This window comes from Centrocercus urophasianus, unplaced genomic scaffold (genome assembly GCF_019232065.1).
Source record: "Centrocercus urophasianus isolate 14NV4802_14NV808 unplaced genomic scaffold, USGS_Curo_1.0 seq_10, whole genome shotgun sequence".
NCBI classification, from domain to species: Eukaryota; Metazoa; Chordata; class Aves; order Galliformes; family Phasianidae; genus Centrocercus; species Centrocercus urophasianus.
In genome coordinates this window covers 48,180,069-48,201,787 of record NW_024884142.1, presented here as the reverse complement: position 1 = coordinate 48,201,787, position 21,719 = coordinate 48,180,069, and the positions used below count along the sequence as shown (strand labels likewise).

General features: G+C 43.4%; 1 protein-coding gene across 1 annotated transcript; it reads right to left on the bottom strand.

Annotated features, from left to right (window-relative positions):
• Window positions 1–5,750: 5,750 nt before the first annotated feature.
• Window positions 5,751–8,188, bottom strand: TCF21 (transcription factor 21). Its single transcript, XM_042828173.1, has 2 exons — window positions 7,315–8,188; window positions 5,751–6,280 (listed from the first exon to the last, which is right to left on the bottom strand). Exons 1-2 carry the CDS (start codon window positions 7,762–7,764, stop codon window positions 6,191–6,193), a joined length of 540 nt encoding a protein of 179 aa, XP_042684107.1. The 5' UTR covers window positions 7,765–8,188; the 3' UTR covers window positions 5,751–6,190.
• Between the last annotated feature and the right edge of the window lie 13,531 nt (window positions 8,189–21,719).

Sequence of the window (21,719 nt, the reverse complement as noted above, 5' to 3'; positions counted from 1 at the left end):
CATTGGAGAAGATAGCAGGCTGATCTAGAAACCTTGTTAGAGGACAACAGAGAATCAATGATCTTTATAATTCTAGCTTCTAAGGGTACAATAGTATGGATCAGTGAAACACGGTGAAGGTGTGTGGCTTATTTTTAATAGTACTTCACTGTTAGCATGGTCCTTGGCCTGCTTTTGGTCTGACTAGCTTTCTCCCAGAAGATGTTCAAGCATGTTTTGGGAATAGCGCGTGCCAGGAACTGTGCTCACTGTTTGTGAGAGTGAATAAAACTTCAGTGTGTGTATATGTGACACCTGCCTCACCCTTGGTTTTTTGGAGAATGGTCCATGGCCTGTTTTACTTGCTGATCCAGATACTGTCTATACATAATAATAAAACGTGACAGTTCTTCCAATTCCTATGTTTATGTCGATTTCAAAGAGCAAAGATATCTGGTGATTTCAGAGTGCCTAAAACTGTTCATAAGTTTGTGTGCCAAAAATGTTGCTTCTAAACCTATACCAAGCTTACATGCAACCTTCATCCAGCCTCTTATCTGCTTTCTTTTTTTCCCTCCCCCATCGTTAGAATGATAGTGACCCCCTACAGAAAACCTTGGAGCAAACACTCCAAGGTAACTGCTGTCTTCTGCTTAGTTTCTACTCAGTTGTCTCGGAGGTGCCAGTGGCAAAAAGGCCTATGTAAGAAGAAAACAGCATGTTATCAGTGAGGAAAAGCTATTTCCTTTCTGCTTGCCGTCAAAAAGCATCACAAGAAACAGGATGCTGAAGCAAGAAGCCATGCTGTCACTTGGACTGCGTGAACATATGATGATCTTTGCTTCATCCCTGCTGGGGGAGGGATGTGCTGCCAGGAAGCCGCCCAGTGGGACAGCTTTCTGTGAGTGCAGCCCTGGGAACTCACTGCTGTGCCCGCTCCTCCTCCCGATGCAGGCTCTGCAGATGTTCCTTCCAGGGAAGGCAGCTGTGGTTCTCAGATTCTCCGCTTCCATCTTCCCGGTGGTCTGGCCCCACCTGGCTGTGGTGAAGCTGCTCATAGTTTCTGCCTTTCCCATCCCTTCTAAGGACCAAGCGGCAGCAGCCAGAGGGAGAGGGGCTGTCTGTGCTTTTTTCTCCCCTTTCTCCTGTCTCTTGGCTGTGCACAGAGGTTACTTCTGCAGCGAATCTGTGCTCTTCCCTTTTTCGCCCTCGTGTTTCTTATCCTTTTTTCTGTTTTTTTCAAGTATGCATGTAAACAACCGAGAGAAAACTTGAGTGTGTAGATAATCCATATTTACAGTTGGATATGGTCTTAGAGTTTACATAGCAGCTGAGGATGTAAATAAGTGTTGTTTTTTTTCTCTTTGCTTAAAGAAAATGGCCTCTTAGACTGTACAGAAAGGAAGGGTTTGCATTGTTTTTTTTTATTCTCCTGCTTTTTTTTAATGATCTTTGTTTTCCTTGCGGGAAGGTTTGGATCTTTCCACTCCCCGCATGAGGACTGTTCAGCTTGGTTCACACATGCGCATGGGCTTGGAAATCCATTTCGTCTGTTTACAAGTTTCAGTTTAAGGGCAAAACCCTGAGGCAAGAAAATGCGTCATTTCAGGACTGTCGTGACCCTAGGGTATGTCCACACCACAGTTGGAAAATGCGCTTACTGCATGTCTAGGCCTCAAAGTCATTTTTATACAGCTAGCTCAGACACACCAGTGTCCAAAGTGACCTGAAGAAAAATCAGGTCCTTGCAGAGCTTGGCTGGTTGTGGAGTCTGCCGACAGCAAACCTCACCAGGGTAACAAATGGGTATATCCCATCCTTTCTGGGGCATACATTTTAGATCAGAACTGTGACATCTTCTCAGTGTTACAGGAAGTCACCAAGCCATAGCACAGCAGCTGTTTTGTAGCACAGGGAACAAAAAAAGTAGGTGTTGCTGGTTGTGCCACTTCCCATCCCACAATCCCACCCATAGAGCACCCTGAGCCTCAGAGCACAGAGCATCCCGTGGCCAAATCGTGAGTGCTCAGTTGCTCATACCCCATGGGTTTGATCAGGTAGCACAGCCTTGACAGGGCTGCAGTGTTCACCTGCAGTGAACAAGGATGATTTGGATCACTGGTTGTCGGGAGAGATTCTGTATGTGGACTTTTCTGTGAGTGTATATACGTGGAAATTACAGAGTACTCTGCTGTTTGCTGATTTCAATTTCTCTGAAATCTCTTCTGAAAATCTGCCCCTATTGGGAGGCTGTGAGTGATGAACTACACTCAGATCCCCAGACAGAAATCAGAAATACCCTGTGTTTTTATCAACTCGTACTCTCTTCTTACACACCAGATGCATTTGAGTTTAGATCCATTAGCCTGCTTATTACTTGCTATTAATTAATGTCTTCTGCCTGTGTTTTACTACAAATAGCAATGAAAAACAATGACAATGGGATTTCAGAAAAGGTTATCTTTTGAAAAAAAAAAAAAAAAAAAAAGTCATTTACAGGGAAGCATATATTTCCAGACAGATACAGACATAAAATTACCAATACAACATTACACCCAGGATTAAAACCAGCTTTCCTATGGAATAAACCACACTGATTTTCTGTATCTTTGATTTCCAAGGTGCACTGAGATTTTTGACCTGCTTTCTCAGCAACACTTAAAGGAATTAGCTCAATGGTGTATGCTGTTTGTGCACCTTGGGGCACAGCTTTAACCATGACCTGACAACTGTATCAGTGCCCAGGACAGCAAGGCATTGTGCTGGGGCTGCAGAGGGGTTTCCTGCCATGCTGGAGTCTCCTACTGGCAGATTTCCATCACAAAGAGAATCAGGTAAGCCTAACATTTATTTTCTGCAAGAGATAGAAAAATACTTGTTCTTAAAGACTTTGCGGAGTGTGAAAACTCATGCCAGGCAGCGCAGTATGAGCACCCAGCCCAGCAGCTCAAGCACTGCAGGCAGCTGTGCGAATAAAGGGTTTTCTACTTCCTCGCTGAACTGAAAAATGGGTATGAAGAAGTGGAACTGGTTTTCTTTCGGGGATTAAAAAAAAAAAAGAGGAAATAAATAAATAAAAGAATAATAATAATAAAAATTAAATGGGACTAAACTGTTTTTAGATGGCTCTTATCTTAAAAACACGGGTGCGCAAGGAGTGTTGTCCGATTGTCCGAAGACTTGCAGTGGGTGATGGCAGCGGCGCCTGGCTCTTCACCTACAGCTGCCGCTCTGCTGCGGATGCTCTGGTATCTGACAGGGGTTCATGTCAAAAGCTTTCTTTTACTTGCAGAATTTAAAGACTTTTTTTTCTCTTCTCTATTAGCTGACTGTTTTTACAAAAAATTATAGCAATTTGGTTATCTTTGAGACCTCTGTCAAATTCAGTTGAAATCAGGCAATGAGTTCAAACATTATTAGGAGGGAATGTATACAGACACTCTCGCAGCTGCGTGTACATCCATGTAGATAGAGAAAGATAAATCGAGTCGGCTTTGTTTCCACGTGGAAAAAGGGTATAAATAATTATATTTCAGTAAATATTAAAATACATCACTTTGTACAGAAAAGAAAGCAAACAAAATAATTTCTTTAAAGTCATTGACATTAATATTTATATCCATTCCTTCTCTTTCCTTAACACATTTGTGAGTTCCCTTCAAAACCATCAAGTGCTTCAATCAAACTAAATTTACTTTTTTTTTTTTTTTCATTTGCAAATAATTTTTCTGTAAAATTGCACTTAATGCAGGGAGGATGCTCAACTCACCTAATGACTGGGGGCTGTTAATGCCATGCACTGGGCTGTGCCCTCGCTCACATTCTAAAACAGGCAGTGATCAGGGGCTGCCACCCACATCCACATCTCTGAAAATCTTTTCTTTGTCTTCAAAGTGAACATAAAGCCATAAAAAGTTTTACTGTCTGAGTAAAGCCGCTATTTACCTTTTTGCATATTGCCGGTTGCATTTGTCTGTTGTTTGCTGCTTTTTCCCTTTTTCTTTGTTGCTGAACTGTTGTTCATTGGCAAGGACTGAGGAAGACAGAGTGTACTTGAGGAATATTTTAGTCCCTAGAGTGCTACGTAAAGTGAGCAGTGACAAGAGAAATAACTGTGTCTACAGCTTCCTCTTTCTGCTCTACTTACATTGCAGCTTTTGGTACATGGTTACAGCTGTGTTCCTCACATTTCATGGAGCAATATTGCATGGAGCACTTCACTCTTTCTTCATGCTGCATTTTAGGTGGCCAATGAGCAGTGAGTGTGGCTAAGGGTGGCAAGGATGCTGCCTGCGATTAGTAAGCATTGCAGCGTGGCAGAAAAGCGTGTATCAGAAAATTTAGAATGGAACTCTTAATGTTATGCATATCCCAGATCCCTCTCAGTTTCTGCTTTCTTGAATTTAAACAGCACCTTGCTATGAGCCAGAGCATGCATTAGTTAGTAGGAATTCAAGTCAAGATTTTGAGTGTTTTAATTCAATTATTAATTTTGATTCAGCGGTTAACTTTAGTGGTTCAAAGAGTGTTTGTGCGTTTGCTGCATTAGTCATTTGCTCTGCATTTAAGGTCAGAGGGCTCTGTTCTTTTTCCCGTTAAGAGAACAGAGGTTCCCCTGACTTTGCCAATGTCTGCGGCACGGACCAACCTCTTCAGCTGTGCTTAGCAAAGCAGAGTTGCTTTTCCCAGAAGCAGGAGCTGTGGCTGCTCAAGGTGATCCCTTTGCTTTAAAGTACATCAAATCTGTGCACGTCTGCCTGTAACTACGTATCAGCTGGCGCAGCCCTGCTCTTGATGGTGAAATTGTGCGCTTCTAGGCTGGGCGACAAGGTCTGCTTTTAATTGTGCAGGCTGGAGATAAAGCTGTGAATAAGTGAAATTAAACAGCCCGCCCTTCAAAACCATTAGGACTATCCTGCAGTCCTCAGCCCTTTCTGTAACAAGGTCCACAATGCATGCACAGTTCCCAGCTCCCAGCCCTAATTCAACATGGCCCACATGTGAACCCAGCCGATGGATGTGAATTGCCAGGAGGACTCTGCCTTGCTCAGTTGACCTAGGGGAGATGCAGGCCCCGTGGACAGGGAGCCCCAGATGTCCACTTGCCGCCCACCAGCACCCAGGTATCCAACAGAACCAGGGGACGATATCGAAAGAGCAAGTGAAGCGGAAATTTAAAGCCCCTCTGCTAATAATAACAGTATAAATAACTGAAGACATCTTGTAAACAGTGCGGTCATAACCCCGAAACATTAAACAGCTCGGTGGGATCTGGCGCATCAGCTGCCGACTGCCGTTGCCGGTGCAGGGAGAGCACCCTGCACTCCTGTTTATCTCAGCCCAATCTCCTGCAGGCGCCCTAAGCAACAGAAGGGAGATGTTTGCACTAAAATCCCTGGCACCCCAATCTGGACAAAAATCCTCAGCCCCACACTGATCTGTCTGTCAATAAGCCAGCTCGACACTCCCACGGCAGCCCCGCAGGAAGGCCCACGCCGGTTCCTCAGGAAGGTTAAAACCAGCGGCTTTGCGGTTATTCGACAAAAAAAAAAAAGAGAGGCAAGGCAGCTTCTTTCTCTCGCTGCTCTCCTTCTCCCTGCCGAGCTCACAGCTGCCCCTCCTTGTGGGGTTCAGTGTGAAGATGCTGTACCAACTGTTCCCCCCACTCGTTCTCCCTGGCGTAGGGCTGGACCCCCTGCCCCACTGCAGGAAGCCAGGTGCGGTGCTCCCACTGCCTTGTGAGTTGGAAACGAAAAGTACACCGCTCCATGTTCAATGGAAAGGAAGGTTTATTCACAGAAATAGAGCAAAAACCTGCTTGAAGAAAATATATATATCTTTAGGGCAAATGAGTTCATAGAGATGACTGTCAGTCAGTCTTTTTTCTAGGCATCTACATATTCCACAGGTCTCAGACAAAAGATACACGTGTTGTAGGTTTTGTTTGATCTCTGCCTTTCCTCTAGTAGCTCTTGAACCAGCAAGGCTGTTGTTGCAGGACACTCGACTGCACACGCACTCAATAAAGTTAAATAGAGTCGGGCTCTCCCGGGGTGGAGTCTCTGCGTTCAGTCTCCGCGGTGCCGTGCCGACAGAGCGCTCTCCCGTCTCCCTGCCCGGGCCCGGGGCAGCAGCGGGGCAAAGCGGGGCCCTGCCCGCACCCGTGCCCCCTCCCCGGCCGCACGGGGCCGGTACTGGCGGGGCCGGGGGTTCAGGATGCCGTCGGGCCGCACAAGCGGTTTGTGTTCACCACTTCTTTCAGGTCACTCTCGGGTTTGCCGGCTACCATAAAAGGCCAGGTCTGTAGCCAGGAAAAGACACGGGTGGTAAGGGGGTTACATACATGAAAAGGCACATCGCGATGCTCATTGAGCCTCAGCGGCAACCCCGGCATCCACCGCCTTGACCGGGGCACGGCTTCAGCTAGGATCCTGTTTTCTTTCCTCGCCTCCCAGCCGCAACCGGCTCTCTCCGGGAATCGCACTCACCTTGGGAGCAAGGCACACTGCTTGATTCACTTTGAGCCGAGCTGCTCTGGGCACTCTATGTGCTGTTATCAGATCGTGAGCAGCGTGGGGGCTGCTCAGAGTGCTGGGGTTTCCTACGAGAGCCGGGTCCCATGAGAGAGACCCATGGGGTGACCCCGGCAGCTGAAGACCACTCCTGGTTTGCATCCCTTGCATATATATACAGCTAGAAACTAGATGTTTCTGCTGGGGAGACCCGGGGGGCTACTGGGGAGTGCTTTCTGGGGCAGCCACGCAGCCCTCCGAGGGGTCTGAACATTAATTTGTGTCTTCTGTGTGAGTTCACATGGGGGGGTGAGACATGTCCTGGACCCAGCAACTCTGAGCGATTGGGCACAAAGCCTCCAAAGCTCTATCTTTAAAAGACTGCGGCTTGAGTTTTGTTATGGCAGGAAACTTCATGATAAAGCAGACAGACTGCGTAAATCCTGGGTCTTTTCTCTGCCTGAGCCCTTCCTAAAACATACCATTCTCTATCCAAATTCTACCTTCCCATCTGAAGGTAGAAAGCTTGTCTCTCTCAGGCATTTCAGGCACAATGCTCCTGCCTTTCTGCTGCCACTTCTGGATGGGACAGCAGGGGCTAGTGGAGGGGACTGGGACATGCAGCTCCTGAGATGCAGGAAAGGAAGGCAGCTGGGAGCCTGTCCCCGTGCTCCACTACTCCTCGTACCCTGTGGCTAGGCACCAGACCCTCTGTGAGAAGGATGTGAAGGTTTCTCCGTGGACATGCCCCGTCCCAACTACTCACCCCCCTCTCCCCATCCACACACACAGGAGTGCCTGGCCCTTGCGGGCTGTGACTTACCAGGTTGACTGGGTGGATGTAGCCATTTTCATACTTGTCGTTGGCCAGGATTTGCCTCAGGTGTGCAATGTAGCTGGAGGCCAGCCTCAAGGTGTCCAGTTTGGAAAGCTTGGTGTCTGGGGGCACCCAGGGCAGGGTGGTCTTAAGCCTGGAGAAGGCTTTGCTAAGGACCCTCATCCTTGCCCTCTCCCTGGCGTTGGCAGCATTTCTCTGGACCTGCTTTCCTTCCTGGCTCACACCATTTAAAGGACTCTTCTTGGGGGGAGCCTTCTTCCTCTTTCCCGAGGCCCCTCTCCCTTTCTGAGGGGAGCCATTCTCGCCATTGGATCCCTCCTCGTTGCTCTCGTTGGACGCCCCGAACTCTTTGTTAGTATCCATTTTCAGGCCATCGCACTCCAGCATTTCCACCTCTTGCAGATCTTCCACATCACTGAGGGACCCAGTGGACATGGTCTGGAAGATGCCAAAGGGCTGGCGGGAAAGGGGGCGGAGGGGAGGAAGGGGAGCTCCCCAGACCTACGTGGTGGCAGTGGAGGAGAGAAGGGGCACAGCACTTTCCTCCCCTTCTCTCCCCCCTCCAGCACTAAGATGTGATACAGGTCCAGAGAGGACCCCCACCGTCCCGCCCCCCAACCCTGCTCTGCCTGTGTTTGAGGGAAGGAGTGAGTGAGTGTGTGTGAGCGGGAGAGAGAGAAAGCTGAGGAATTTAGTGAGGACACTAGTAATTTATCTGGGGGATAGGAGAGGCGGATCCAGCCCAGGGGAGGGGCCCTGCCTGCTGAGCACACCACATCCCCAATCACAGACCTTTGCACAGGACAGGGAGTTAGGTATCCCAGCAAGAGCTTGCAGAGAGCTCAGGACTGGGATTGAAATCTTCGTAACTGGAGCAAAGCAACTTTCTCTCTCCCTCTTTCTCTCCTCCCTGTCTTTCTATCCTCCCCCTTCCTCCTCCTCTTTTCCTTCCCCACTTCCCTTTCCAGCCAGGGCTGCTCTCCTCCTCCCTGCCTCCTCCATGACCCATGCGGCTGGTGTCACAATTCTTGACGAAAGCCAAAATGGGTCATGAGCAGAGATCCACCAGCAAAAGCCTTCCAGGGAGCTTTGTGATGCGTGCCGTCTAAATGCTGTCCTGTAACCTAATCTGAGGGAGATTTGTGGATGATTATACTGGAGAGTGCATCCTGTCCAGCTACTAGTGTGTTCCAGGAAAGGAGCACTTGGACCTCACTATTGCAGCCTGAGCTCTGGAAGCAGAAGGAGCTGATTTTTTCCAGGCTTCCCACTGGACCTCCAGGGCATCCCAGTCCTCTTGCTTCACCCAAACTCCCCCAGTGTGCTGGGTGCTGGGGACCCTGTATCCCACAGAAACAGGCCGGGCACCACGCCACTGCTGGGGCCAGTGGGGCTGTGGGTGCTGGAGGAGAGGAGGAGGGAGCTCCTGGAGGGTAGCGATCACATCAAGCACCCAAAGCTTTGTGGCAGAGCAGGAGCTGGAGTTACGGTCTGTGTCATGTCGACAAAATTCTGCCTGTTGCTTGGTGCATACTCAAACATCAGGAAGTTTTGTCCGAGTAAACAGGCAAGACAAGGCCCCTGACTGTGGGGCTGCACAAGCAAGAACGTCAGGACTTGCTCTGCAGCTGCTGGAGTTGAAGAGGAGTTTTACCAAAAGTGTGAATGAGCATATTTCTGTGTAGCTTGAATGAAGAGCTGCTCAGTGCATTCGTGATCAGTACATACATAGTCTGAAGAAAACACTTTCTAAAGCATTTAGGCAAGGCCTAGCTCTTCTTCCTCACCATGATCAACTTGGTAAAATTTTCAGCTGGACTCATCTCTGGAGCCTGAAGAGCCATCCCCAGTAACACCTTCCTTCTTCACACACCTCACAGCCCCCTCAACCTTCTCAGCAGCCAGGATATTTAATGCAGGAGCTGTGGCACTGAGCTCCTGCACATGGCTCTCTCTGAACACATATCCATCGTGACTGATCTCATGGCAGGGGAAAATCCAACTATTCAGCTGTCCATCTGAGGATTGGCATAGCTCCAGGCAAAAATGCACAACCCAAGATGTTGCTGTGGCACACAGCAGCTCCAGAGTTAATCCATGGTAACCAAAGCCGGAGGAAGGTCTTGTACTCACCCATGGGAGCACCATATCAGGATTTCTGCATGCACTAAACAAAAAAATAACTAACTAAACAAAAATGGTGGAGGGCCAAATTAGCGCCTGCTAAGTCCTATAAACTCTCATCATATTAAAATTTCAGTAGGATGCGGGGCGCTCTCTTTGACAACTAGCAAGCAAGGCTTTCCTCTCCCTCTATCCATCTTGATTTGTTAGCTTGGTAATCTAGAAGGAAAAGAGCCAATCTAAACTTTAAACCATCTCTTCACCGTTTGGCTGGAAGATAGCACCTTCCCCCTCACAATGGGATAAGTACATTAAGATATCATATCTCCAACCTCCAGGCCCTTGGGAATTCACTAACCTCTAACGTCATGTTATGCTAACCGTGCCCTGTTTGTGTTTTCTCTGTGTATAAACCAAACAGATTGTCAGCATATCAGACCTGATTAATGAATTAGATTTTTTTTTTCTCCTTTCAGATACAAATTATTACTAATCACCAGTGTGGAGATTTATGAGCCTCCTTATTTTCTAGGCTTGATTGTTGTTTGTGCAGGTGGAGATTTAAATGGCTGCATCCACTGCAGAGATTTATAGTCCAAGTGACTGATGTAATAAATAAGCTAGAGGACTCCTATTGAAGCAAGGTTGACAGAAAACCAAGTTGAAGTTTCTTGTGTCTCTAAGCATGAATGACCAGAACAGGAATGACTAGAAAGCACAAAACCCCATCCAAGTTTCAACATCAGAAACTCCCAGAAGAACAAAAGAAAATAAAAAAGCATATATTCATGTAATACTTGTTGTATTGTTACATTACATGTATGTTGTAATACATGTATACTCATGTCACTTGTTCTTAACTTTATTTTAGTAATTTTTGATTTTGTTGTAAAAACCAGGAGGAATTGTGTCTTCTTAAAAGTGCCTTTAGTGTTCTGCTGCATGTGCATTCAGTGTACAACATATGCATACCTGTCTTTTACAGGCCTTTATAGGTGCTGCACATCTGTAGCTTTTACTGACTTAGGTACATTTTGAATCATTACAGCTGGTAAAATTGATCTGATACAGACAATCCGTTGTTGCAAAGACAGAATGCTTTTTTTCATTTGTTTGGTGGAGATTGTAATCTGTGTGTGGTACACACTTATGCTTGTTCATACAGTGTATTGTACTTGATTCCTTTCCATATGCAGGCTATTATGGTCTTTCAACAACGTGAACATTCTCCCTTTTTCTCCCTCAAAGCCAGCTATGTGCAGATCTCAAAAACAGAACTATATCCTCTCATCTCCTGTTAACTCTTCTTTCCTTACTTATCACATAAGCTGAACCTGTCCTTTTTCAACCTTCTCATTCCTTGTTTCCCTCCTGGCCAAGCCAGGACTTGTAGCCCTAATCTGGCTCATGTTTCAATCCCTTTCCCCTCACTTTATGTTTTGTCCAGTCCTTTGAAGTTTGGCCCCAGTTTGGGATAGTGACCAATTGAATCTTGAGCAAAGGATAAAGATGGAATATCTACTGCCACCATAGGGATGGTGTGGACTCTTCTCTAGCTCTGTGACAGAGAACACTTACCTGCCACTGGGTTAAGAGCTGGCTGGGAAAGATTGGTGGAGTTCAGGTCTTTTTGGCCCTTTCAACTTCTTCAGTAATTTTTTTAAGAAAGAAGTTGAAATAGTGGGAAACGTGTACAAATATGTGAATTTGCCTTTTAAATGTCTAGCATCTCTGTGTTTCTCAGAAAAGCATGTATCTCTTACTTCTAATTAAGATCCACAAAGCCATAAGGCCATTTAGGACTGGACTTGTTGAGAGCAGAGAAGTGGGATGCTTGGTCTGAAGAGTGTCATGTGGGGGACATATTACATGCAGGCTTTTGCTGGTTGGTTAGGGTACAGATTTCCCCTGGAAATAAAGCGCTGCTTTTTATGCCTCTAACCTTCCCTTTCTTGAGCTGGAATAACACAGTAATTTGAGAACAGCTTTGGAACTTGAGGCCAAGATTTCTCGAAGCGTCTAGTGATTTTGCATGGCATTGCTTTTTTTTTTTTTTTTTTTTTTTTTAAATTATTCTTTTTTTCTAGTGTTCTGTGCCGTTTGTCTAGGCACCATAACTTCATTACACAATGAACATTTGCTCAGGGAAAAGCTTAGATCATCCAAAGCTGAGGAAAACAGAATCAGTAGCTGGTGTTGGAGATCTTGACCCTGGCAAAATACAGGTATTTTCTTATATTTGGAGAACAACCAAGGAGGTCACTCAGAGGTAGCCAGCTGATCATGAATCATTAATTATGCTGGGTCAGGGTGACCCCAAGCACAAATACAGTCTGGACAAAGAATGGATTGAGAGCAGTCCTGAGGAGAAAGATTCAGGGGTGTTTGTTGATGAGAAACTTAAAATGACCTAGCAATATGTGCTTGCTGCCCAGAAAGCCAAAGAAAATGCATCGAAAGAAGCATGACCATGGTCTGCTGGCTATGTATGCTTTTATGAGACACCAACCTGAAGTACTACGTTTGGCTCTGCGGCCCCCAGTAGGAGACCTACAAGAAAGCTGGGGAGGAATTCTTTTATCAGAGTGTAGACACAAGACAAGGGATAATAGCTTTAAACTAAAAAAGAGGGTAAATTTAGATATTAGGAATAAATCCTTTATAATGAGAATGATGTGGCACTGGCACTGCTGCCCAGAGAAGCTGTGGGTGCCCCATGCTTGAAGGCAATCAAGGCCAGATTGGATGGGGCCCTGGACAGCCTGATCTGGTGGGTGGCAGCCCTGCCCACAGTAAGGAGTTGGAAATGAATGGTGTTAAGGTCTGTTCCAACCCAAGCCACTATAGGATTCTATGAATTACGTTCAGTGAGGTTTGAGAATAGTCAGGAAACAAGATGCAACTAGATTATTGTTTTCATGTTGCCATTTTTATAAAACTCTTGTTGGACTAAAGTTTCTCTGTTTCTCTCTTGGTATCATTTGGAAACTAAATAAAGAGGCAGAGAGAATTCCAAAGGACATCTTTACATACCTTAAGTAAAACAATATTATTCATCATGATGTGAGTATATGAGATTAAAGAAAAAAGAATACTGAAGCTGTAACTGAAAGTCACAAATAAGCAGATTTTAAACCACTTTAAGAATCTTAAAACACAAGCCTGTGATATTTTTTCTAAAGGATTCTGTCTTCCCCATTGTGGCAAATAGATGACACTTGGGAAATGAATCAAAGTTGTTTGTGAAAATGGGTTGACTTCATCTACAGTGCCAGGGCAATTAAACCCTCCCACATCTCCTTCCTAGTGCTGTGTATCTGTTTCTGGTCTCAGTTTTGGTTTGACAGGTAAAAGATCTCCTGTTATGTAACATAAAGTAATAAACCAAGGGAAGAAGTAATGTCACTTTTAAGGCATCAAAAAGGCTATTCTTTGGGAGCACTGTCCCAAGAGGAATGTATTTGTATCTGATATCAGCATGACTACCCCTTCCCTAAGAAGCCCCACTTTCTTGCTTCAAAGTTCAGGGAAGTCAGTGCTCTGCTATAAACAGTTTTCTAGAATAGTTTACTACAGGAGGGTGGGAACAAACAATAGCAAAATCAAAACACCCAAACCAAATTATTTCTTATATTCTCATTTAGGAATGTCTAAAAATTTTAGTCATACCTGCAGTGGGAAATCTGTCTGACTGATTACATATTAGAAGATTCAAAAAGAAGTAAACTTCAGCTTCAAGTTACATAGGAACTGTATTGCCATTTCACATGATTTCTTAAATCTTGAAATGTCACAAAACCAAAAAGATCAAAGCTCTGGGAAGTGTTTTGTTTTGTTTTGTTTTGTTTGTGGGCTTTTTTTTTTTTTTTTCCCATGAATATTGAAAAAAATATGTTATGAAACTCAAAGTACATAATCGCAAGTTTTACATTATAATCCTTTTGGCACACTGATGACAAAAGGTCTGACACATTTTACAAGCACTCTTGCCTATCGCACCTGTACTCGTAACAATTGCATTGTTTCTACCACTCTGACATCCTTTGAGTAACTCCATTAATATCAGCAGGGCCTCTCAGAGCAAAACAGCCTGTATGAACAAGAATGGCAACAGCAGCCTTCATAGAAAAGTGTCATAATTAAATATCCTACTGCATCAGAGAGATGCTGATAACAAGGCCATTTTCCTAGCTGTGAAGGGTACATCAAATCCCTGTGGGACTTACCCGCCGTTTCTATGCCAGGTCTCTGGTGAGGGTTTTTAGTATTACAGATGTGTTAAGCAATGTTCTGCCAAGTTTCTTTCAGCTCAAAGCTGAGTACTACAGAAATCAGAAGCATGTCAGATGTAGAAGTTATTGAAATAGAGAGAGCCAGTTCCCAACATGAGCACAGAGCCCAAACTTGTGATTACCTTTTCACAGACATGCAAGAGAATTTCCCTTTTTCTGCATACTTGTAGGAAGAAACTTAACTGGCTGAGTCATATTTGTTTTTTTAATACACATTTATTCATACACAAAAGGAAGCTCACGCTGAGAAAAGGTATCTTCTTTCATCCCTATCCTCTGCTTCCAGGATGCATCTCTGAAATATTGCTAGACAGTTGACACTGTAAACTGCAGCCTCTTTTATGAAGTGGTCAAAAGAGAAATATGCAAAAAAGCCTGTATATCTTATGTGAAATTATTGCTGTAGGATTAAAGTGCAGACATAACTGCTTTATTTTGAATATTTCTTTCCATGATGTTTCTTTATTGGCTAATCCTTTGCATTTTTGTGGTTTTAAAACATGATGAAATTTGTTGATAAGAAATGAGTTCCCTTTTGCCCTCCAATCATTAGCACATTGAAGAAAGTTTTGGAAAATAAGATTTTTCCTTCAGAGGAAAATTTGGAGAAGAGGAAAGTTTTGTAGGGGAGTGAGAGGAATGTCAACTATTCTGATGAACTTTTATTACTCATATGCTTTGTGGCACAATACACATGCATGTGGACAGAGATTTTCCAAAGTTCCTATTCACTTAAAGTGCTCACAGCTTCTGGAAGACAGATCTTCACAGCATCCATTGCTAAACGCAGTAAGTCAGCCTATGTCTTCCATTTCTGTCCAAATTAAACATTGCATACTGGGACCATGACTCTTTGTGGGCTGCTTTATACTGTTGCAGATAGCCGCAGTTTGTGCTGTTGGACTCCCTGCACTCAATCTGTCATGAGAGGTTTGTTTTTTTACCACCTCTGATAGGGGGCCACACTAATCTTTGAATATGCATGTCTGACTGCAGCAACATCAAAAGGAATGGCCATAGATAGCTGGAAAAATATTTGGGCCAGAAATACTGAAATAACAGCAAACTGGTAACATTCAGTTGCCCGCATGTGTAAATACCCTTAAGGATTCACTCAACACAGTAGTTAGCTGAAGACAGCATGTGTTGTGGATGAGTCTTAAATGGGTACATTAGCTGGTGAGGCAAACAAGAAAGCAGATTATAAGTCTTAGTGAAGTGATATGTAAAGACCACAGTCAATGTACGTTTCTTTTGACTCTGACAGGCCTTACTCATGCCTCACACACTGTGATTCTCAAAGCTCCTGGAACATCCCCAAAGTGGGGACATGGCATTTTGCCACAATGTGGTCCTTTGGTTTTATGGTGCATATCATAGACAAAGAGCTATAATACATATAGAAGATGGTGTTGTTTTAGAAAGTGACATTGCAAAAGCACATAATAAAAGTCTATTTAATTAATTTAGAGGAAATAAATAGCTTTAAAAATGAACCACAGGAAGAGCATAAAAAGAAGACCATGATCATGGTTTGTAGTGGAGTTTCATTGGAAAGGTCCAAAGAACAGAAATGACCTAAGTGAGGAGAAAAAAGGGGCTTAAACGGAGATGGAGAGTGCAGTCTGACTCTCTTCTTCCCTCCCTGCTCCCCTCTTTTTCCTTTATGTGCAGATCTGAAGTGATGATCAGACTACCTTGTGTTTGATTCCTAACTGGTGATTGTGTCTAACCTAGAGGAAAGCTGAATAGAGAGATGGACATCTAATCTGATCCCGGACCAGCAGGACTTGCTTTATGTGATTCAGTGGTGGGAAATATAAAATAACATGTAGTGGCTGTTCTGAGTCCATCCATGGATGATGGGTCACTAAGGTGATCCAAGTGGTGGAATACATTCCCTACAAGGCTGAGAGCTGAGGCTGTTCAGTCAGGTGAAGAGAAGGCTCTGGGGATGGATATAAAGAAGTTTTTTATGATAAGAGTGGTGAGACCCTGGAACAGGTTGCCCATAGAAGTGGTGGAGGCTGCATCCTTGGATACATCCAAGGTCAGGCTAGAGAGGGCTCTGAGCAACCTAATCTAGCTATAAGTGTCCCAGTTCATTGCAGGGGAGTTGGACTGGATGACTTTTAAGGGTCCCTTCCAGCTCAAATGATTCTATGATACAATAAGAAAGTCCAAGTTTTTCATAACTGCTTGCAAGATAAAGCCGCTTTTCCAAGGGATGAGTGATTAAAGCAGCCCTCTTTCAGAAAGCATGGTAGGGAACCCGCATACATATCTGCTTATGTTTTAAGATCAGATGAGATGATGGCTGAGGGTAGTGTGAGAAGAGAGATGCTATACAAAGCTCATGATTTAAAATAGTAATGAAGGATTCCATGGCTAGTTGAAGGATATTTTATTTTAATATAATTTTGGTTTGCTCTGCTTTGTACAATATACATCGATTAGTCAAACTTTACATGCTGCACCATAATACAGAAGATATTTATTTATCATGCTGGCTATTTGTCTTGCATAGCAAGTATACTGAACACAATGTATCATTTAACATATACAAAAATTTAGTGGCAGAAATATCCCAACTTGTTCTCTGTAAGGACTGAACAAAGTTGTACCTGTGACATATTGACCAAAACTTCCACAAAGAGGAGAGGATGACATAAATACCTGACAGAACAGCCACAAGTTTTCTTTCTGTGCTCTGGATAAACTCCTCAGAAAGCTTTGCACATCTGCAAAAATCTCCCTGGGGAGCTTCTCAGCTGATCTGTTCATGCTCAGGACATCAGAGGGGAGCTCAGTATGAACTTTCATAGTTTGCCAAGGCACAGTGGGTATCTGGGGCCTGCTTGGGCTTTCCTGTATGAGAGCTGCCCTTCCAGATGAAGCATCCACAAAGTCTGGTGCAGCATCTATAGCAAGACACCACATCGCGTTTCTCTTTCTCCTCTCTGTGTGTCCTGGCTCACAGCATTTTTCCATCTCTTCTTGCCTGTCTGTAGCTAGAGCTCTTTTTGGGATGCAAGCCCTGGGGAATTCCTGTTTACAATTGTCAGTGGAATTAGTTATGTAACTAGGAGCTCAGCTATGGGCGTAACACAGATGTGCTGCTATAGTTTATGGTGCAGATTAAGGAAATGAAGTACAAACTGGGCTAATTTAAAATCTCTGCTTTGATTAATGTGCTATTCAGAGCCCTGGAGATTGTAGATTGAATACCCGCTATGTTACAGGCTTCCTTGTTGATGACAAAAGGGGGATCCTTTGTGCTCCAGTTTCTCAGTAGTAAAAAGGGATGAGAACATTTCCTTACCCTATGGAAACATTATGAGGGACTTGGACACTCTCGTAGTGCATACTGAGGGTACCTAAGATAAATAACCTGATAGTTGCAAGAAAATGATTGATGTTAGAATGCTACAAATATGTTGAAAGCCTAAAATATCTTTGTGATGTCTCCCCATTTCTTGAAATGCCAATTAACATTTTTCACTCAGATACCTGATGTTTACATTGGCGCATTTTTATGCTCACGTGTCTTACAAAATGGATATTTGCCTGACTTTGATTTCAGATGAAAGCACTCATCCCTCAGCCTCGTAATAGTTCTGAAAGATAGAAAAGTTAGTTTTGCAGGAACTAAACCAATGGATTTTGATTGTTAGTGATGAGTGAGAAGCTGAAAGTTTAATAAACAGTTCAAGAGTACCATCATTGGTGACACTATAGCACAAGTAGCAAATCACCATTGACTACATTACTCCAAAGTCCCTGAGCTCTCTGTGAAGGCAAATAAAGAGTTATTTCAGTTTCCTGTAGTCCTTCCTCAATAAAAGCACAGGATTCCCTTAGGAGTCAAAATCCATTACAAGGTTTCTTTATGCCTTTTTGTAACTCTGATTGTGTCTTTCATGACGGGTCTTTCTTCTTCAAATGAGCAGCTGACAGACTCTCAGAGTGAGAAAGGTCTCCAAAGAACTCAGCTTTTGGGCCCATTTTACTTCTGCATCCTCTCTTTGGGTTCTCCTGTCCTAGCTGTCAGATTTCTGAAGGCTCCCTCAGAGAGAAGCTCTTCACCAATGGCAGAGTATACATGGTTATCCTCAGCTGATCAGTGAAGCCTAGCTGTTTCTTTTACCCAAGGTGCTTCTTTTTACTACTGACATTAACGTCCCAACTGCATTTGTTTTCTGCCTTTGCATGCCACCCTTCCCCCTTTCAGTCTGCTTGTCTCTCAGCAGATTTGTAATTTTTGCAGTTCATTCCATGTGAATGTGTTCTTCAGTGATTTAAATTGTGTATTTAACTTAGGTTGTCAAAGGAACTTCTTATTGATTTTCTCCTTTTTCCTCAAGCAAATGGTAAAATGGTAAAATGTTTGTATATCCACAAGTGGCATTTGAGCTGAGCTTGAGTTCCTCAGTACAAAAATGGAATGCAAATTTTTATGAATAGGTAAATATACTTAAGATTACAATTGTAAAGACAGGGCTAAAACATGAGTTCTTTTGATATTAAACTTCAATGTAAATGGTATGTAATTATATTTGTATTGAGTATGCCAACTGTAACAGAAATCAAGTGATTTCTCTATTGATTTGTCTCTTCTGATTTTGATCTTTATAATAGAAAACTTGTAAAATACATATCTGTCCACTTGAAACTCTGTGCTTTCCTTTTAAGAAATGGGTGAGAAAAGCTAAGCAGTTCCAGGATATACAGCCCTATACAAGGTGTTAGAGGGGGAGGGTGTTTCAGTGATGAATGACCAGTCGTTCAATTGTTTTCTTTCTTGCAGAAATCAGAGACAGAGTACAGTTTATCTTACCCTGACTTTTAGCAAGACAGATTGCTAGGCAAAACCCCCAGGTTGAAGTCATCCAACCACCAAGTAGTGAAGAGAGACCATTGCTATTGTTCTGCCAGGACTCATCCCCACCCCCAGCATCTTTCAGAAGTCTAAGGTGTTTCTTTCTGAGATTGCAACATGAACTTTAGCTCCTTTCACACCAATGTTATGCAGAGCAAAACCTGGAATGATTCATTCAGGGCCTGAATCTTCCACTGCTAGACAGGCTGAGAACAGCCCATCCCCATGGATCCTTTGCAAACAAAGAATCTGCTGTAGCAGTCCCCCCTGTGTTTTCTTCCCGCTCATTCTTTCAGCTGCCACTGAACTTGGTTTCCTCTAGTTTGAACATCTCATGCCCAAACAACTATACTGGCATGAGCCTAACCTCTCTTTTGCTGTATGGTTGTAAAATGGGGGGAGAACTGTGTATGCCGAGAGGATAAAATCCCTAAGTAACAACAAGGTGGGCTGTCATTCTTGCAGGTTTTTCCTTCTGTTGTTTTTTTCTCCTCATCTCCAGCTAGTCATTTGGGACTTCTGGATGTGTCTTCCTGAATTTATTCCAACTAAATCTGAGAAACAGCATGTTTCTAATCACACTGAAGGTGCATCTTTCTCTGTGATGACTATAAATGGATCAAAATCTGAAATCAGCTTCAACAAAACTGTGCCAAAGTGTACATTATTGAAATGCTTGATAAAATTCAGGGGAGCATGAAAGGCAGGACAGATACAAAGAGTTAAAAGGGAAAGATAGATGCACTTGCAGTATCTATTACTTACAAGTGACCATAATGTGTTTATACAGCTCTCAGCCTGGCTAGCGGATAATTAAAGGGAAGAACTGACACTAGACACTGCCACACCTTATACATTGCAAAGTAGGGAAAGTCACATGAGTGGTATAGTAAGAAAACAGCAGCAAATCTCTCCTACTCCTTTTGCCATACTCAATTTCTTCCCTTTTGTAGTTAGAGAGATGCTTGACTACTCTGCAGTGCTAGAAGGGAGTTAGTATATACTCATAATGTTAGCATCCAAATGATTCTACAACACTGCAGTCAAGTATTTTATGAATTCTGACAGCAGTGGGACAAAAACTTTTGCCAAACTCCAGTTCAAGAGGACGTACCCTCAGTTGCATAAATTCATCCTGTGTGTACTTCATTACCTCTTACTTTTACAGCTACTGGCTATATTTTTCAGATCAAGCATAGATTTCAGTCCTTACTGAAACCATGGATGATCAGCTTCTGGGTGGTTAGAGAGCCTTGGCAACTACGCAATTTCTGTGCATGTTTTTGATCAGAGGGAGTGATTACCTGTTCTCTGGCCATGTGAAGGGTCAAAGAAGACTATCCTCCCTCTGGACTTCCCAGACCACTCGACCAATTTGTCAAGAATCCCATAGGATAAATAGCTGTCTCCAGAGACCTTTATAGTGACAAATCCAAATAAATCAGAGTCACTTTTACTGAGCACTTCAGCAGACAGCTTGGATTTAATGAATCAGCCTTCAGACCCCCAAGGAAGATTTTCTTTCCCAAGCCTGAGGGGAAGAAATATGTGTCAAAATTTTCTTTCAGGGTAAAACTCCAACCTGTGATGCTTTGTGAATGCAGTTACCACTGACATTATTTTAAAGAGCACAGGGAATGCAGGAAAGAGCTCTGAGGATCAGCGGTATGATGTGAGCCCAGTGCAGATGAAAGGAAGCTGCTATGGATCAGATAGTTTTCCTCATATGTGAATGGGGATGCATTCCTTTATTAGTGCCCTTCTGCACTTTTGACTGAAACTCTTTGCCAACACACACACTCTCAGAAGAGTGAGAGAGAAAACAACCCTAAAACCAACCACCACCAGGAGTCATCCCACAGATAAAACCTTTCAGGGCAGTCATTGTGGTCATTCAAACAGTTTTAAAGCTTAGCATCTTGATCCCCTCTAAAAACTTCCATCTCCATTTCCTTCCCCCCTTTGGGATCCATCCAGATGCCTACTCAAATACCTGCTGGCGCCAGAGGAAATTCTCCTGTAACAGATACCCTGCAATGTAAAACCAATATTTTGTTTCCAGGGTCATCTCTTTCACACCCCCACAGATCCTCTTGCTTCCTCAACCTGCCTCTTGGTCAAGCCAAAACACGAGAAATTGTGAATCTGAAGGGTGAGATTCTTGAGCAGTTTAATAGGCTTGGTGATTGCTAACCCACACATTTCCTCAGCTTCCTCCTCCCTTTGTGGTAGCCTCCAATAATTTATGTCAGGTTAACAGGCTGCTGGGCAGACACCTCTACTCATAGTTCAGCAGAGGGAAAGAATGATGGTCATTTAACTAGATCCAGAGTGCTCATGGTGATCAGACTGGTGGTACCTCTCCAGATAGACTCACATATAATATAAAATTGTGAATTGTCCTTCAATAGTAAAATCAGTGGATCTGGATCCATCCTAGGTAAAACAATTATTTAAAAATCAGTGCTCAGTATCACTCACGTGCAAAGAAAAAAGCAGAAGCATTTCATTTGCGATGGTTTCTCATAGCTCATTTAGGGAGCCATTTTCATGATGAGAAGTGATTCGGTGCTTGAAATTTGGCCAGGAACTTCTTCATTTAATTCTTTACCCCATTCTACTATTGATTTTTATTTGGACTTTTTGGCTGTTCGTATGCTTGCCAGGAGAGTTCACAAGTTGTCTTATATTACTGCATTGCAATACAATTAACTTCACTAATGGTCATATCAGATACATGAAAACAAATTATTTAGAGAAGAGTGAAAATAATCACTTTTTGTAAGTGACATACTTAGGCACTTAAATTCTCAAGTATACTTACAATGAATATTATGGGCAAAACATTCAGGCTGGTAATCTAAAAGCTATGGTTATTTACCTGCGTAAAATGGATAATCCTGCCTTTTCTTTAAATTTAATGTAGCTAAATGCAAGAATAAAATAACAAGGAGTAGGCCTATAACTAGATAGCAACTAAATTTTATTTAGGAAACCTTGTCTTTTAAAATTTTCCTCATGAAGGAAACAAAGAAAGTTATTGACATTTTTTTCCTTTTAAGTTTCTAAATAAAAAACAATATGCTGAAGAAAAG